This window comes from Poecilia mexicana, unplaced genomic scaffold (genome assembly GCF_051168715.1).
Source record: "Poecilia mexicana isolate PSO_F unplaced genomic scaffold, ASM5116871v1 scaffold_7, whole genome shotgun sequence".
NCBI classification, from domain to species: domain Eukaryota; kingdom Metazoa; phylum Chordata; class Actinopteri; order Cyprinodontiformes; family Poeciliidae; genus Poecilia; species Poecilia mexicana.
Window position 1 is genome coordinate 6,715,609 of NW_028263376.1, and position 19,423 is coordinate 6,735,031.

At 39.2% G+C, this 19,423-nt stretch overlaps 1 protein-coding gene across 4 annotated transcripts in view; it reads left to right on the forward strand.

Moving 5' to 3' along the window:
* The window catches only part of atp2b3b (ATPase plasma membrane Ca2+ transporting 3b), a 66,745-nt gene that overhangs the window by 8,048 nt on the left and 39,274 nt on the right, over positions 1-19,423 (forward strand). For all 4 annotated transcript variants that reach the window (XM_015011356.2, XM_015011358.2, XM_015011359.2 and 1 more), the window contains exons 3-6: positions 9,949-10,146; positions 14,457-14,714; positions 16,118-16,243; positions 17,972-18,097. In XM_015011356.2, coding sequence (XP_014866842.2) covers positions 9,949-10,146; positions 14,457-14,714; positions 16,118-16,243; positions 17,972-18,097 — 708 coding nt within the window. The remainder of the gene's footprint in view (positions 1-9,948; positions 10,147-14,456; positions 14,715-16,117; positions 16,244-17,971; positions 18,098-19,423) is intronic.

Genomic DNA, 19,423 nt, shown 5'->3' on the forward strand with positions numbered 1-19,423 from the left:
CATGAAAGGATGCTGAACTAGATTGACGACTTGTTAAGAGCACAGACTGGTACACACTCTTAAGTGTGTCTGGAAATGTCTTTAAACTCCATGTAAAATGTTTAACGTTGCATTCACAAACGGGTGAGTGAATTGTTTCAACGGGCACGTCTGTGCTGAATGAAAGCGCAGCAGCATGAGCTGAAACGATAGTACAACTGTGAAAGCTGCATCCAAGTCATTTGATCTCTGGTATCAACATTTGGCTCAAAGTGAACGGCACAGACTGTAAACACAACACGCTAAAAACACAGACTGGAAATGAGCATTAATGTCGTTTCAGGCCCGGGTTATTCCTGCTCAAGCAAACTGAATTAACTTCAGTGCATCCTACAGAATGAAAGCACTTAGGACAAAACTGTAGAAACACACTTCACTTGGGCTGGGTAATCCTGGTTATAGGAGGCAGTTTTTGGGTGAGCAGCATGCATACGGGTGGATGGACTGATTGATGAGTGGATGACAGGATTATGGTGGATGAATGAAGGAAAAGCTGAGAGCAAAAAAAAAAAAAAAACCAATGGGTGAATGAAGTAAAAGTGTGTTACTGTGGGATTAACCAGGAATCTCAGACAGCTCCAACCTGCAGATGTGCATCAGTAAGAACGGCCATGGCAAAAAAAAAAAAAAAAAAAAAAAGGATTTCAGCAAAAGATCTGAATTTAGCTACAATACCAGTCCTGTTGAGGTCACTTTTGTTGAACTCTAGTTTATTTGGCTATAAATTCTGGTTTCTTTGAGGAGGTGTGAATGCTTAATTGAACTTTGACTAGACCAAAAAATTGAACTCTGGTCTGTCTGAAAACCAAGTCTCAGTTTGGTTGAAGTGAAGTCTGGTGTAGTTCGAATGCATATGTGAACACTAAGCAGACTATAGTGCAGGGCATTCTGGGTAAATACAATCAAAACAAATGTGCATGTTTCGCGCTAAGAGGAGAAATGGCTCATGGTCTTTTGCCAAAGACAAAAGAGAAAATCTTACATTTGCTAAAATCTGATGCTACTCCATTTTTGTTTCCATTTTGTGACAAAGAAAGTTGCGCTTAGTGTCTTCTTCAAACGTTTTGTGTAATTTCCTTCAGTGATGGTGCAGCGCCTCCACAGGCCAGAGGGGAACCGGCTTGTTTGACTCAGTGCAGTGTGAAACAGAATCACCACAAATGAAAATGTAACAAATGTTGCAATTTTGGTTCTCAGTCAAACCAAGTCTATCAGACTATCAGGTGTGAAAACACCCTTAGTTTTCCTCAGGTGGTCTTCTGTTTTTACAGTGAATCTTTGAATATCGAAAGGAAAATAGATAGTTTTATTGCCTATTGAGTGGTGGGCAGAGAGGTCCTTCATTGTTTTGCTGTTGAACTTGCTTGGTCGTCCACAGTTGTGATGCAGACATTTACTTTGTAAGACAAACGAGAGGGAAAATCAGAATTCAGAGTGAAATCTATAGAGCATGTTGATTTTCACTGGTCGAGAGAACCCGATATTGACCCTCAGCCGAAGGCTGTTTTATTGTTGCAGCTCTTCTTTCCACAACTGTAGTTGAAATGTGCAGAGATTTACTGAGGCCAGCTGACTTAGGTGCTTTACAGCTTGTATTGGCCCGCCACATTTCATTAAGCATCCACTAACATTAACATCATGGATTTAGTTGTAAAGCCGAACGCTGAGACACTTTTGTGGATGTATTTTCATTGTAAGTCAATAGAGGGAAAAAAGCTAATTGCACAGTGGAAGGCTATATTTAACCTACTGCATGGTTTCATTTATACCAAGGACTTACACCTTCTTCTGTTTTTTGATGATCCCATTCATATAGCCTTTCACTTTAATTTATTCAACAGTATAACAACAAAAATCAAAATGATGAAAGCATATTAATATTTTTCTTATGTACCAACTCAGTAGCAATGTAAAGTTATGGTAAAAGAAAAGTCACACTCATAGCACTGGAGTTTTAATGTCTACATAATATGATCTTTAACCACACAGCGTGTTCCACCTCATCACTATTTACTAAACAAAAATGAAGCCAAACTGGAAAGCTGTTTATGAAAAACTATGTGGGTCCTGTGAATCCACAGCTTGTCGAACCTTTAAAAGCCTTGTCTGAACGCTTTTCTTAGGCAATGCACAAAATGATTGTGAATCAATTTTAGCCCCTTTTCTGGACATATATCTTAAAGTTATTTCTGAGAATGTTTTCTGCACAGCTCACTGCACAGCTCACTTAAAGTCCCAGGGCAACATTTCTGTCATGCTGTTGAATATTTGCTGCTGTGTTTGTTGATTACCCAAAGTTGAACTTCAGCTGTAGGCCACTGTGTGTTAAGAATCTTGTCAGTCTGTCTTTACCATACAGTGTAGAAATTAAGTATTTGGTATACTGGAAGTTTCTCCACTTCCAAAGAATGGAGAGATTTGTCATTTTCATCATAAGTGCGCCTCAACTAGGTCAGACATTTCCTCTAGTTTTTGACCAGGTTTGCAGGCACTGCAGCAGGGATTTTGGTCCACTCCTCCACATTTATCTTTAAGGTTTCAGCTCCCTCCAGAGTTCTCTATTGGATTCAGGTCTGGAAACTAGCTAGGTCATTCTAGCAGACAAGGTTGTGTTTTTCCGAAAGGACACAAATGACAAAGGCGAGTAGAGTGGGAATTGAACTAGTGACCCACTGAACTCCTACCACCGTCGTCATCGTCGTCCCTACTGTCTATATGACCTCTCACCTATTGACAACTGAGGATAGATAAACTTTCAGCAGGAACCAGGTTATTCCTAGGAATAGAAACTGAATGGATGTTAGAAAATGTTTCCAAGTTGAAACCATTTAACTTGAAAATGGTTGAAAATTGAACTTTCACATGTACACTTGATACTAGATTTTAAAGACCTTGGTGCATTGAACCCGCCATCTACGCATGCAGGTTACTTCTACAAATACTTATTTAAGACTGGATCACTCTCAAAGAGTTGAATGAATTGCAGTGTTGCACCATGACATGATGCTAGCAAGTCCAGTTGAAAAATTTCCTTGCAACTAAATAATTCACATCCAGCTATTATCAATACAAAGAGGAAGCGACGAGGAATGAACAACAAAAAAGTGATTGCTCATGTCAAATCTCTGCATTGGAGTTACACACATGGTGTTCAGAGGGCACCAACTTTCTGCAGAATCTTCATGTTGCCTTCAGATTTGCTCAAGAACCAAGTGTAGAGAGCTCAATGGAACGAACGGGTTTCCATTCCTGAGTAAGTCTCACACCACTAAGTGGAATGCAACATGTCAGATGGGTATGGCTGTTCCCTAGCCTGGTAAAAACCAGCCCCTTGTTCTACGCTTTCCTTTGCCCAGAGAGTCTGGATCTTTGAGTGTTGTGAAATAATTGCTTCACAATAGCGTGAACTAGGGCTGAAACATTCCTCGAATGATTCGAGTACCTCGATTACTAAAATTCCTCGAGGAAAATTTACCTGCCTCGAAGCTTCGTTAATTTATGTTTTATTAGTTAGCGCACCGTGTTCCGGCCGGGACTTCATTTGCGTTGCGCGGAGCTCTCACTTCCGCCTCTGAGTTGTTGACAAAAGCTAAGTCTCAGCGGCATAAAGTCCAGTCTTCAAGATTGGCCCGTGGGGATTTTATTGATTGATGATAATGCCCGACTTTTTATCGTTTTTGGGGAACCAATAAGCATCCTTAAAATGACTGGGGAATGCCTGGAGTACGGCAGCATTTCTCCTCCGGGGCTGCTGGTTGAAAGCGAACGGCGGGAAGAGCGCTGAGGTGAGCGGATAGACTGAACAGGGCGGGCGGCTGAGTAGCTGATGCTTACCGTGTAAATGTAGCTTTACCGACGAACCGCACAATAAATTTCATATCCCGGTCTGAAGAAACGGGTGGCGGAGCGCATCGTACATGGCTGGTAGATGAGTTTCTGAGTGTGACCAGTGAAGGTGTCGTAAATATCCCGTATTGCTTCCCCCCGTGTTCGTCCCCCGGTCTAACGGTTCGTCAGTCCGCTGGTCTATTTCCTCCCCTCCACCCCATCTTACGTTCGTTCATTCGCCCTCTCCTCCCACTCCAGGCGGCATTTCCCATATTTTCAAACCCAAAGCGTGACAGGTTAGGTGGCAAGGTGAGTTTAATTAATCTATTAAACTCACTGAAGATGAATACATAAACTAAAAGCTGGATTGTAGACATTTTTTATAAGCATATTTGTGAGCCTGCCTCTTTGTTATTACATTCAATATAATTTCAGATTTTTCTATAACTTTTCTTCTGGTTAACTTAGAAAGTGAGCTATTATTGTTACAGGTTAGTTTTCTAAACTACAAAAAAGCAACTGTTAGGGAAGCTCAAATATGAAAAATTGGACTGATATTGATATCTGATAGTAACACCGGTATTATGCCAGATTTACCAATATTTCATTTTATAATTTTTTTATCCGATTACTCGATTAATCGTAAGAATAATCGATAGATTACTCGATTACTAAAATATTCGTTTACAACAGCCCTAGCGTGAACTCTGAATGAGAGGCGTGGACTCTGTTGAAGTTTGAAACAGTTGGATCTGGTTTTACCCATATGCTGATGTTTGGCTGTGACATAATGTGCTTGTGAGGGAAGCTGCGCTATGAAGCTTACTGGAAATTGCCTGCGCTGTAAACAACATTCTCTGAGAAGAGCTGAGTCAAACAAACATATCGGCAGCAATAAAATGTCTTAAACATTCCCCTTGCTCCAAGTTTAATCATGCAATATTTGGAAGCATGGGCGACATGATGAGTGAACGGCTTCGTTCACCTCCTCTATTGCCTTTGTCATCATCATAGTTCACAACTCCTCCTGTCTGCTGATTGGCCCGGTTGAAATGAATCCTGAGAAATCCAGCTCAATGGGAGAAATCCCAGACGTTGCACTGAAGAGACCCAGACCTTCTCTTATAAAATCTGTAAATACGCCTCCGGGACTATATTCCAAAATTCCCATCAACACAAGGGTATGGTTTAGAGTTTTATCATAATATTTTGTACCATTGTGATAATAATAAAATTGATATATAAAAAAAAATATTTCTTATTTTCAGGTAGCTGCATGGCACAGCAAATATTTCTATTAGAGATATGATTTATATCACTTAGCTGCACACTTCAGACTTCACTTAATCATATTTATGAATTTACTGATACTTATTGATGCTCTCGTGGGGCAAAAATAGTAAAATAAATATGTTACTCTTTTTTTTATACATTAACTGACAAGGATACATTTACATTCTTATGACAAGAAATTTTCATGAAAAATGACAAAGATACAATCACTGCCTGTCTTTGCCTGTTCATGTACTGTAAATGAGCACAGTGGTTCTAACAGGGGTGTGGTAACACGCTACGCCCACTACCTCAACTAGTTGTAACCTAGCAACACAACAGTGGCGACAAGTTGGCTCACAAAGTCAGCAACAGAAAGAAGGATAATGCCGAACTGTCAGATAGAGAGAAACAGAGATGGATGAATAAAGGAGGCTGAGCGAAAGTGTGTGTTTAACTGCAGCGTCTGTGAGGTGTGTGTGTGTGTGTGTGTGTTTCTGTGAGTGAATGAGGGAGGTGGAGGAAAAGTGTAAGGGGCTGCTGGTGTTGAGTTACAGTAAGTCTGTGTTGAGTGTTGCTAATTTGATACTGTGAGTTGGTCAGGAATCAGTGCAGCAGGTCCCAACAAACGCATCACAAACACACACACAGACACACAGACTCATGTGTCGGCAGAACCACCTACAGAGCACAGTTTACCCACAAATATGCATAAATGCTCCTCTCCGGTAACTTCTTTGGAGCCACTGCTCAAAAGCTGCCTGTACGAACTCGAATCAGAACCCAAATCATTTTAATCTGCTGCTGATCGGCTGCATCCTCTGCTTCCCTGAGTCCAAAAAACAAAAGAAAAAAAACAAACAAACTGAGGGCTGGATTTGGCAGATCTGAAGGTGAAATATGGATACATGCATGGATACGTGACAACGCACTTGGTCCTGTACATCATCTGTAATGTGATACATAAAGTAGGATGGGTCTTAAACCAACAGAGTGAAAGCCCATTCCCTCTCTCTGACACATATGGATACACCAGCACTGCGGTACGAGAGCATTACATTCACAGCAAACAGCCAGAATGTAGGAGGGACAGCAATTTGGAAGAGGGAGTGAGAGACTGTATGTGTTTTAAGAGGAGAAAGCTAAGGGGTGAGGAGGGAGAGCTTGAACAGCTTGCCGCATTGTCAAGGACACATCAAGGAGAGATTGAGAGAGAGGGAAGAGAGCTATGGAAGAGGGATGAGAAAAAAGAGAGGAGAAGAAAGAGAGCTAATGAAAGGAGGGTACGGCTCTCTGCGATTACTCAGCACTGGGTCACTTGTTTTGTGTCGCTCCTCTCTTTGCCTCGGCCTGAACCCTGTTGAGTGTCAGAATTCCACGCAGCTGCTCTGCTGCATGAGTCCCTGCAGCAAGCATGTTTCATCCAGGATGGAGGGACAGACAACCGTATCAGCCAACCGCAGCTCACAAATCCCCGCCTTCCTCAGTGCTGGTAGCCAATCGGAAAAAACCCCAGGAAGAAAAACTCCTCTCAAACCATTCAGACTGGAGCAATGACATCACCTGTTGCTGGGCAGAAACCTGTTAGACACAGGAAGCCCTGGACCTAATATCCCGGTCACCTTGGAAACTGCTGAGGCTGAAGGGGAGTTGAGGAGGCTGCAGATTGAGGTAGACTTTGCAAAAACATACTTGCTCTCAAAATATTTATTTAGATTAACTAACACATGAGCAAAATACACTTGAAATACAGAAAGAGCTCTTGGCCTGACTCTTTGATTTTTTAAAAGAAATTAATTCATCCATTTTCAAGACCCACTTAGCCGTTTTTAGGGTAGCAAAGGAGCTAGTGCAGTAAGCAATAAATCAGTTAATCACATCATGACAAATTAAAGCGAGCTCAATAATTTCTATTTGCATGCTTGTTTTTTTCCTTCTCTCTCTCTCTCTTTCTCTCTTTCTCTCTCTCTCTCTCTCTCTACCAAAGGAAAAACAAAAGTCAACAGGCTGGTGCACTGGTTTCCTTTTTTGAGGAATAGTTTTGTTTATAGAGACTTCCGTATCCATTTTATCTATTGTGTTGAGTTGTTTGGTTCATTTATTTTAGATATTTAGAATGTTTTTCAGGTCCAGTGTTAAGTGTTTGTTACAACTTAATGTTTATTGATCTTTGAGTGGATGTACTGGCATTATTATGCTGTCACCACTGTTTCTATTACAGAAAGGAAATAGAAACAGGAGCCAATGGAAATTAAAACAGACAAGATAAGCTTATAAAAGACTCTCACAATATGATAGCCGTTACACAAGAACTTCTAAGAAGAACGTATAAAATGGTCTAACTTTTTACATATAAACAGACCTGCAGCAGTTATTATCACTGCTACCATAATACCATAAAATACTGACTATAGTAGAGGGTTCCTAACACAAATTGGTATTGATGCTTACCCTGCTGTTGCCAGCTTAGCAACCTTTCAGACAAAAAAAAATCAATATCAGCCAAAAACATTTCCAGTCTTTACTTTTTTCATTGTTTAAAAATTCTATCCATCCATCCATCCATCCATCCATCCATCCATCCATCCATCCATCCATCCATCCATCCATCCATCCATCCATCCATCCATCCATCCATCCATCCATCCATCCATCCATCCATCCATCCATCCATCCATCCATCCATCCATCCATCCATCCATCGGTTTGTCCTTATACCAATCATCCATCTGCCTTGCGCCCCTCAGTCTTTTTTCAGGTTTCATTTTCAAAGCCTGACCTCTGTGGAAATAATTTCAGAAGTAACCTTGCTATTACATTTTAAGAACCGAGCATTCTGGACATTTTTGTCTGAAAAATGATGGATTATAGAAAGCTGATTTTGATTGGGTACTTTGTCAGCCCATCTGCTCAGGTAGAACTGGCAGCCACCTGCTTACCAAATGTGCAGCTTGGACCTTGGTATTAAAGCAGTGTTAGCTTAAGAGTGTTGGGTGGTGTCTCTGTGTGACTGAGTACATTAACATCACTAACTTGGGTTATTTAAAAAAAATGGGGCATTTTGTTTTTGAAGTCATATTTACTTTATTTATTTTTACCACATTATTCATACATCCGGTTCCAAGCTAAATATTTAGTTAGCCGGCTAAATATTTAGATCTAAGCTAGATATTTAATTAGCAAGCTCCAAACTAAATATGTAGTTCCAGCTCATACAGTATGATAACACAATTCAGCATTGATTTGAAGTGTTTTTGTCATACGACCTGGATGCCATTAAAGTGTGATCCACAATTTTGCATACACATATTAAAATTGAAGCAATGACAATCTCAAGAAATCAGGCGTGTCTCTATAGCAAGTGTAGAAATAATTAAGTATTGATTCTCAGTGTTTGGATCCCCTGGAAGCCTTTGATTTTTGGGGTCTATTTGTCTACATGTTTCAGCCGAGTGTAACTTGTTGACGGTCCCTAAATGGACCAGTATGTTTTGGAGGGAATGCATGGCGATTCTGTGACAGCACCCTGCATGAAAAACCATCACTGCCTCTATAGTTAGTCATGAGGAGAATGTCTGTCAAATATCCAACTTAAACTTCTCCGTTAGTGGAAAACTGGACATTTGGAGTGAAGGAGATGGATTATCCAATCAAAGTGGTCCGACCACTATTTGACTCCTCCCACTTTCACAGTCCACAGCCAGCCATGGTACTTGAGCTAAATATTTAGTTTGGATCTTAATAATTATGGGTGCCATTTGTTACACAGTCAAACATTCATAGTAATAATTTGAGTTATTTAGTCTCTCATAAGAGAAATAAATGGAGGTTCATTTTCAAAGTCATATTTTCGCCATGTTATTTATGCATATCTGAATGTCACGGTTCAGACTACTTAATTAGCAAGCTAAACTAAACATTTAGTTAATAATCTGAATATTTAATCAGAGTTTATATTGGGGCTTGCAAGATTCAAGTTTCATTTTGATAGTGCACTTACAGTTATCTGCAAGTGAATTTGAATATTAGATAAATATTTAGCTTTAGGCTAAATATTTAATTTGCTAACAAAATAAAGAGTTTTGAGCTAATTACATAATTAGTTTGAAACTGTGACATTTATAAATATATGAATAACATGTTAAAAATTTGACTTTGAGAAATGAGCCCCAATTTTTTTCTCGTGAGATCCGAGAACATCTGGCTCTGATCTTCTTTAATTCAAGTGAAACATATAGTCGCTGTCTTTCGGCCGCTGACCGTAAAAGCAAAGCAACAGGTGGGGGAAGGGCAGGGCTTCATTCAGCTGGAGGAAATTCAGGTGTGTCTCCTATTTTATAGAAGGTGTTTAAACTTAGTGAATGGTTTGATGGACTTTTTTTTTTTTACTTTTTAAAATCTTAGAATGTGTTGATACTGTCAACTGATCAATTGATCTCTGTCAGTGTTTTGTATTTAGTGTGCTCCCCTGATTTCTTCATTTATCTGTTTAGAAATAAACTGCTGCCCAGATCTGATTCAGGTGGAGAATGCTTTGACCTTTTTGCTGACTTCCTGTTGGGTTTCTCTTTCCTGCGTGTGTCCTGAAGACTAGCTACCAGCTACTGCGGGTGCTTTGTCTTTTTCTGCTGTACTTAAAACAATTAAAATGAAAGTTGGAATATTTTAGATCAGTAATTCATAAAATCTCACTGGCATTAGACTGCTAAGTATAACATACGGAAGCGAATCATGTTGCGAAAGCGAAAGTTGGATGTGATTTCACTCTGGCCTAATTTTTGCTCTGACCAAACATTTTGGATCTTTCAGGTCTCAGCGGCGACCCGGCAGACTTGGAACGTCGATATCAAACTTTCGGCCGGAATTTCATTCCCCCGAAGAAGCCCAAGACATTCCTGGAACTAGTGTGGGAGGCTCTACAAGATGTCACCCTCATCATCTTGGAGGCTGCCGCCATCATTTCACTCGGCCTCTCCTTCTACCAGCCGCCTGGGAAGGAAAGTGAACGTAAGGACGAGGATTTGGTTGGGAGATGTAGGGTGGGGGCATTGGTTGGTTTTTGTGGACGTGAGAGACAACGGTGATCTTTACACTGTAAGGTTTTTACATGAGGCAACAACACATACAAGCAAAGAAAGGCATTTCACCACAAAGGCATTTCCGAGAAAAATATTTAATAAGTATTGAATGGACAACAGGACTCAGCTATACACAGCTGGAGACAGATTGTGAGCAGCCAGCAGCTGTGCAAAGTGGCCAGAAGATCTATTTTGCTCCCATTTATTCACAGTGGAAATTAAAGAACCTCAGTGTGAGACACTTTGGTTGGTAACTGTGGTTTAATAAAAGGGAAAAATGAATTCTGCTCACTAAGCCTTGCGTTAGAGAGCAGGGCTGGAGGGATCGAGCTGAAAGGTTACAGAAATATTAAGATGTTTAAATGTAGCAATCTCTTTAAACTCTAGCTTAAAGAGATTGCTACAACTCACAAAATCTCAAACTAGTCCAAAACTGTTTTGTTCTATTTGTAAATTTAGCAAATGACTGAAATCTAAAATGTAATTTTAGAGTTGTTATTTACCGTGGTTTGAAGTATCAGTAATAACAATGGTTTCTAAAATAGTAAATGAGTCATGCTTACTATTTAGAAGACATAAAAAAATACAAGTAGCACTTAGTAAATTGTACAGTTTAGTTTAATTTGTCTAACTAATTAGTCTAACTTCTGTTTTGGGTTTGCAATCTTTGTCTTCTTCTGAAAATAACATTTTACTGTGCTTTAATTCTGCCCCGTCGTATGTGGTTGTAGTGAACTTAAACTACATCAAATCATATTGATGTTCATAAATGAATCACTCTCATCATGACTTTGCAAAATTGATCTGAAAGATTAGCATTTCATACAACTAATGAACCCCGACGACAATCAGACTTGTGTGTGAACGGTTAACAGCTCATTCAGCTTTGGGAGCCAAGAGTATTGTCACAAGATTATAGTGAGATGAAGGAAGCTAATAAAAAGAAAGCACAACTAATGGTGGCGGCCATTAGCGGAGCACTGACTGCAACTTCTGTAGGGAAGTCTGTTTGGATGAGGAGTCAGAGCCATGAGTGGTGAGACTGTGATGTTAATTGACTTCTTTCATAATTTCATAATATAGTGTTCAACCTGTGCTTACATCTTGATTTACCTGACCTGGCTTCTTTTGATGCAGAATTATGATGCATGTCTCACATCAATGACATGAAAGTCAGAGAAAATGCGATATGACCGTTCTGACTGCAGACGCTTCGAAAACAATCACATTTCATTTAGTATCACATATGTAAGCGGCACAGATTGGATGTTTTGAAAAGATTGGAATTGAGCCGTTGACAGATTGCAGTGAAAGATTTGGGTTTGGGTTGCATTCACCTGCTGCGTGAACAAAGTCTTAGTGTCAATGAAGATTCCACTTCCAAAGGTGGATCAGCCAGTTGGGAACTAATTGACCAATCGGTCGCAGATTTCGGGAAAACACGTAAAAGCGATTGCATGAACAGCTAAATATGGACATGGCTTACTTTCACAGTCAATGGGAAAATTATAAATAATTCTAAACTATTTCAACACATTTGCTGCTAGGTCATTAATCCAGATTATAGATAATGTTTGTGTTTGACAGAATCTGTATGTTGACCTTCTTGGTGACATCTTGGTTAAACAAATTGTATCGAATAAAGCAAAAAAAAAAAAAAAAAAGTAGAATCTTTTTTTGATGAAGCATTTGTCTTACTGTATGTCATGATGTCTCAATTCTGGAGGTAATGTCAAGTAAATTATTTTTATTTTGTTTTTGGTTGTTATTTATCTTGTTTTGTTTTATAACAATAAGTAGAAATTGAAATAATATTGATAAGGAGATACAAAAGGCCAAAAATAAAGAAAGGTTCAACTGTGGTGTACTGGTGAAAAAGGAAGTGGTCTGAGTGAACAGAGGATGCAGATATGGGACAATGTGGTTCAGTCAGGAACCTCAGAGTGTACACTTGGTAGCAGTGCACATGCAGTCTGGAACCGCTGCTACGCAGCCAGTGTTGTGCATGAAGCAAGCATGATCCAGCAAGCTGGATCTGGATGGATTTAAACTGTCAAGTTAAATCTAAACTGAACAAGCAGCTCTGCTTCTTTTGACAGTGAACGGCTGCTGGGAACCTTTGGGAAAAAAAAAAACCCACCAGCAGGTTCATGCAGAACAGAGCTGATGTATTAATAGCATAAGAAGATTCATTTGCCTCTTGTGAGGTTGCCATGCGATCAACTGAGTAAGAAAACAACACGGCTTTTTGTCGGAAACTGCTACTGGTGAAATGTTGTTCTTCCTCGCTTTAGGTAAAACCTTTATTCTTAAACTAGGTGACATTAATGCACAGTAATACCAGAATGTGCCTGCATACCTGGCATGGCATGCTGATGCCGGATCCGGCCGCAGAGGAAATTCAGATCCCAGAGGAGAGAAGAGCAGCATCTTAAAAAAAAAAAAAGCTGTGAGACATTCTCTCTCTTCTGACCTTCTCTAAGATGAATAATTGTACAAATGTGTTGAACTTACATAAACGATTATGCTGTGCTTGAGATGAAATTATATAAGAGCAGAGCATCAACCATAAATCGCATTTAATGTGTCATTTTCAGGAACGGTAGCAGACTGGTTTTCTAGACTGTTTTGAAAAATATGTACAGTTAAGCCTAAAATTATTCACACCCCTGACAGATAATTTTTAAAAAATTACTGATGTTTCTTCTGACTAGAAATATTAATGTTTTGAAGTGGGCCAATTAGAATCCTGACTTAAATCTAACCACATCCCGGAATCCGTAGAGGGAGTTAAAGATTAGGGTGATGGCAAGGAGAACATCCAACCTGGAGCTTTTAGCAAAACACATATCAGAAATATCAGTGGAAACGTGTTGACTACTCGCCAACAAATATAGGAAGTGTTTGATTGTTGAATTGCCAAAATTTTGTGTGCAAAGGGTGTAAAAAATGTATAACAACACAATTTTGTTAAAATGTAGATAAAAACAGAGACGCCCCTATCAGAAGCACTGGTTTGGTTGGATTAAAATAAATTTAATTTAAACCAAAATATGTTGTACATTTCACTAGGCTGTGAATAATCTTTGGGTTACCAACACATGAAAGCACTTATGTTGGAAATTAGGTCATTTTACCACATAGTGTGAGAGTACGGAAAATAGGATGAAGTCATATAGATGTAGAAGGACGATGGTTCATAATTTAAATTCAATGTGATCATGAACCAAACGAGGCCACAAACACGACATCATTTAGCAACATTTATTAACCTTTTTAAGAAATTGATGTGTATATTTTATAGAAATTAAAACTCAATATAGAAAATGTATCAGATATATCCATCTGTCCATTTTCTTACACCCTTGTCTCTATTGGGTTTGGGAGGGGCGCTGGTGCCCATCTCCAGTGAGACATTTCGGGCAAGAGGCGGGGTCCCATCGCAGGTATCAGATGTATTATGATCTTTATTTCATTAACAAAGGTAACTAGTAGGGGTACACCAACTGCAGTTATCTGTCTGATCATGGATCATGTTTAAAAGCCTGACCTGCTGATTGGAATTTTGGATATCGATTTTCTTGAAAAGTCGGGAAAGTTATATAGAGACACAGTTGCTAAGTTGGCAACATTAGGGTGATTGTTGTCAACCTTCTTCATACAGATGTGACCTGTGTGCAGGTCTGTCAGCCAGACTGTCTAAGTGAAAAGCAAAATAGGACAGTGGCTGATTTTCAGACCTTTGCTGAGGCGGTTAAAATTGGTGGATAAGATCGGCTTCTATGTATAACGTAAACTTCCACTGTGAAATTCTGGGTGAAATATTTTTTCTTTCATCTTTACGTGGCATTATCATTGTTGATTTTACAGTTAGAAATAATGCAGGGGTCAACGTTTTACTGTAAAACAAAATGTTTTAACTTAAGAAAAATAATGTTTTTCCAAAAATGAACACAAAAACAACTTAGAAAATTAATGCACAAATGTAAAATGTACAAATTACTGTTTTCACCAATGAATTTATTCAAGGTAACATCAGATCAAATTTGTAGTTTTGAATTGCTTTATAGTTTACAGATTTTTCATTTCACTATTTTACTAAGCCTATCTCCTAAAATTAAAGAAACTGGGGTTGATTTATGGATTTAAGGGACGACCAATGGAAATGTTACACTAGTTGGTCAGTTAGTAGAGTTTGACTGAAATGTGTGACCTAACGTCTACAACTCCTCTCTTCAGTGTGTGGGGAAGTGAGTGGCGGAGCAGAGGATGAAGGGGAGGCTGACGCAGGCTGGATCGAGGGCGCTGCCATCTTGCTTTCTGTTGTGTGCGTTGTCCTGGTGACGGCGTTTAATGACTGGTCCAAAGAAAAACAGTTCCGGGGTCTGCAGAGTCGGATCGAGCAGGAGCAGAGGTTTGCGGTGGTTCGGAAAGGAAACGTCATCCAAATTCCCGTGGCTGACATGGTGGTGGGGGACATGGCTCAGGTCAAATACGGTAGGGGAACTGAATCTGTCTGCACCATCCTACATAAGCTTACTATGTTTCCCTCACATTGAAAAGTTGTATAGAAAGTATAAGATAAAAAAAATTATGCAGATGACGTAGGAAAATTATGTAATTAAAATTACATGAGTTTGGTGTTTAAATGTTTATGGAACATATGACTCTTTTTCTTTTTCTGCTTAAATATGATGTCACAGCAAAAGAACCTTGATAAACAAGTTATAAAAAAACATAATGTTTCATGTTTTTTCGTGTATTTGAATGAATAAATATGGGAAGTTCTTCAAATGAAGTTGCATTGAAATCATGTTATTTTGTTTTTCTCAGATTATAAACTCATTAAGTTGAGTTACGCCGATCAGAACTATGTGACCATCATAAGTTGCATGTTTTGAGAAACTTTGACCTGCCAATATCAATTTGAACCAATTTCAATATCTCTTTAAGAGTTATGACATAAAGACATAACAACAGTCTATAAAATGTATTTTTCTAGCCTCGCTTCACTGAGAGTTCATTAATCATTTATCTTAGAAGCAAATGTGACGCCATGGTATGTTTGTGGGAGTGGAGAGTTTCTACAAAAGTGTTTCACCTATATTTTAAAAGAAAGACAAAATGCAACTTTTGTCTTATCAAAATTGCATTTTGGTCAGCTTTAAAGTTGTGGTTATTAGGTGTAGCATTACTAATACACCAGTCTCCATCTGCCAACGTTTACAAGTCCAGCTTGTTCCATGACAGAGAGGCTAAATGGCATTATACTTTCCTTCCTGTCATCTTCTGACAGTCTTGCTCTCTCTCAATCTCTCACAGTGTGAATGAACCATGTATTTAAACAAGTTGAAAAACTATTCATTTAAATATCCTCCTACAGCTTCTGACTCTAGTTTTGAAACAACTAATTCATACGGAAAGCAGTATGAATGAATTTAGTGCAATTTTTTGGCTTCTGTTCATAATTTTCCTCCTTTGTTCATCAAACTTACATGCTTTTCCTGTAATATTATTTAAGTAGTTAATAAATGAATTACATTCCTGTTTAGTCACCCAATGTTACAGTCTTTGTAAATATTCAGATTAGCCGCAACTCTCCTCTTCCATATGTTTTTACATTGACTTATTTTTTCACTTTGCTAAAGTCATGTTCATAAACAGCTATATGAATCTCCTGTGAAGGTTTAGTTCTTTACCTCCTTCCCTCCGACTCTTAGCCAATTTCCTCATTAATTATTCAGTCTATCTATGGTCTGCTGGTCCCTGTAATATGTAATGGTATCCACTTCTTAACACAGGAACAAGATACTGTATATTGAAACAATAAGCGCATGCTTGATATCATTTAAACAAAAAAGAAGCATGCAAAGCTGATTGAGATGGGATTTGTGCCTCAGGTGACCTACTTCCAGCTGACGGTATCTTGGTCCAAGGCAATGATCTGAAGATAGACGAGAGCTCCCTGACAGGAGAGTCTGACCACGTACGCAAATCTGTAGACAAGGACCCCATGCTGCTCTCAGGTTGGTTCTGACTCCTTGCTACTCTTATGATCAAACTAGCTTCAACTATATCATTTATATCTACACTACATGATTTGATTATTTTTAAAGAGCATAGTTGCAAATACACACTTAGGTCACTGAATTAATTAGAATCATAACTCACATTGTCAACTAGAAAGGTATGGATTTAAGTTGATGGAAAGTGCTGGGCATGCAGCTCTACCACTTTTTATTTAAAAGTCCCTTGGTGGCACTGGAATGAGCAACAGTGATTGAGGTCAGATTTGTTGGTCAAAAGAAGTCACTTATTGTTCGTTCACTCTAGGTAGGATTGCATATAAACTACAGGAAATGATAAGGAGTCATTTCTGAACCACAGCAACAAGCTGCTCTTGCAGAACGATAAATTCAGACACCCTGCCTGGAAACCTTCTGGCCTTAAAGGGGCAGTGTTATGTTAAATCGATTTTTATACGTTTTACATCATGTTATAATCTCGTTCCTTTATCAAAAATATGCCTGGAGTGTTGCTTTGAATCTTTAATGGAGGTTTGAGAAATCCTTTAATCTCCCACGGCAACCATTCAACAAATGCTTGCTCTAACAAAGCCCCACCTATTCCCAGAAAGCTCCTCCTCTGAGCTGCAGTCTCCAGCAGAGCTTGTGCCTCACAGAGTACCCCTCGCTTACAGCTCTCCCACTCAACTCCTCCAGACTAGCAGCAGCAGCAATTAGCAAACATCTGGTGAAACTATGAGTTCCTATGATGAGTCTGCTGAGCTAATCATGGGAACTACTTTTTAGTGCAATACTCCTAAGAAGGGTAGAGTAGCATTGTTGTGATGACATACTGTCAGAAAGAGCAGGAGCCTCTTAAAGAGACAGAGGTCAATTTTAAGGCATTAAATTGCTAAATCTAAAATTTTAAAGTTACTTTAGATATATACAGAATTTTTATAACTTAAGGTAACATACTTACTTGGCTGTGCTATAAAATGGCACTATATGCCTGGAAACTACATAATACCGCCCCTTTAAGAAACTTCTCTCTTCACAGTTTTCTGCTTGTGTGTGTTAGTGACTTTGTTAAAGTGAGCTTCCATTTTATCACTTAAAATTACAGTTGAATTGAAAAACTTTTCATATCCTAATTTCAAACATAAAGCAGTTGCCATGCATGTTATTCTCCACAAAGCACTGCATTAGTTTGGACCCATAACGCTGTGAGACAGTGATGGAGGTTCAGCTTCCTGCAGGAAAACACCAAGCACAGAGCCAGAGCTACAATGGATTGACTTAGATCAAAGCACGTTCAAGTGTTACAATGGCCCAGTCAAAGTCTAAACCTAAATGCATCTGAGAAACAGAGACTTGAAAACAGCTGTTCACACATGCTCTCCATTCAATCTGACTGAGCTGGAGCTCTACTGTATTTAAGAGAGTGGGTAAAAATTTCAGTCTCTAGAAGCGTAAAGGTGGTAGAGACAAAGCAAAAGATCTGGTTGTAATTACACAAAGGTGAAAACCATGGATCAGTTATGCTATTTTGTGTTGGTCTGTGACATAAGATCTCAATAGAACACACTGAAAAAGTCCAAGTGGACTGAATTTTTTATTTTTTTTGCAAGGCACTGAAAATAAAGGAAGAACATATAAATGCAAGATTACACCTTATTACCGTTATGCTTCATAGCAAAACTTCATAAATATCTCCTGTCTATGAACCCGATGTGTTTTTCTGTTAAGGAACCCATGTGATGGAGGGCTCAGGTAGGATGCTGGTGACAGCCGTAGGTGTCAACTCCCAGACGGGCATCATCTTCACCCTCCTTGGTGCAGGAGACATGGAGGAGGATGGAAAAGAAAAGAAAGGTAATCCACCCTGCGTTGAGACACACAACACACTAGGGCTGTTGTAAACGAATAATTTAGTAATCGAGTAATCTATCGATTATTCTTACGATTAATCGAGTAATCGGATAAAAAAATTATAAAATGAAATATTGGTAAATCTGGCATAATACCGGTGTTACTATCAGATATCAATATCAGTCCAATTTTTCCATATTTGAGCATCCCTAACAGTTGCTTTTTTGTAGTTTAGAAAACTAACCTGTAACAATAATAGCTCACTTTCTAAGTTAACCAGAAGAAAAGTTATAGAAAAATCTGAAATTATATTGAATTTAATAACAAAGAGGCAGGCTCACAAATATGCTTATAAAAATGTCTACAATCCAGCTTTTAGTTTATGTATTCATCTTCAGTGAGTTTAATAGATTAATTAAACTCACCTTGCCACCTAACCTGTCATGCTTTGGGTTTGAAAACACGGGAAATGCCGCCTGGAGTGGGAGGAGAGGGCGAATGAAGGAACGTAACATGGGGTGGAGGGGAGGAAATAGACCAGCGGACTGACGAACCGTTAGACCGGGGGACGAACACGGGGGGAAGCAATACGGGATATTTACGACACCTTCACTGGTCACACTCAGAAACTCATCTACCAGCCATGTACGATGCGCTCCGCCACCCGTTTCTGCAGACCGGGATATGAAATTTATTGTGCGGTTCGTCGGTAAAGCTACATTTACACGGTAAGCATCAGCTACTCAGCCGCCCGCCCTGTTCAGGCTATCCGCTCACCTCAGCGCTCTTCCCGCCGTTCGCTTTCAACCAGCAGCCCCGGAGGAGAAATGCTGCCGTACTCCAGGCATCCCCCAGTCATTTTAAGGATGCTTATTGGTTCCCCAAAAACGATAAAAAGTCGGGCATTATCATCAATCAATAAAATCCCCACGGGCCAATCTTGAAAATTGGACTTTATGCCGCTGAGACTTAGCTTTTGTCAACAACTCAGAGGCGGAAGTGAGAGCTCCGCGCAACGCAAATGAAGTCCCGGCCGGAACACGGTGCGCTAACTAATAAAACATAAATTAACGAAGCTTCGAGGCAGGTAAATTTTCCTCGAGGAATTTTAGTAATCGAGATACTCGAATCATTCGAGGAATCGTTTCAGCCCTACAACACACACTGTAAAACAGCGGTTTACAGTCAAAAATTAAAAACTTTTCCTCTAGAGATGCAATTCCACTTATTTGTAGTTTTGCCAGGTTGTATAAGTTTTTATTTGTGTAAATTAATTTCTAGTCATGATTATTTTAAACTGGTCTTAAATGAGTAAGTATGACTACAACA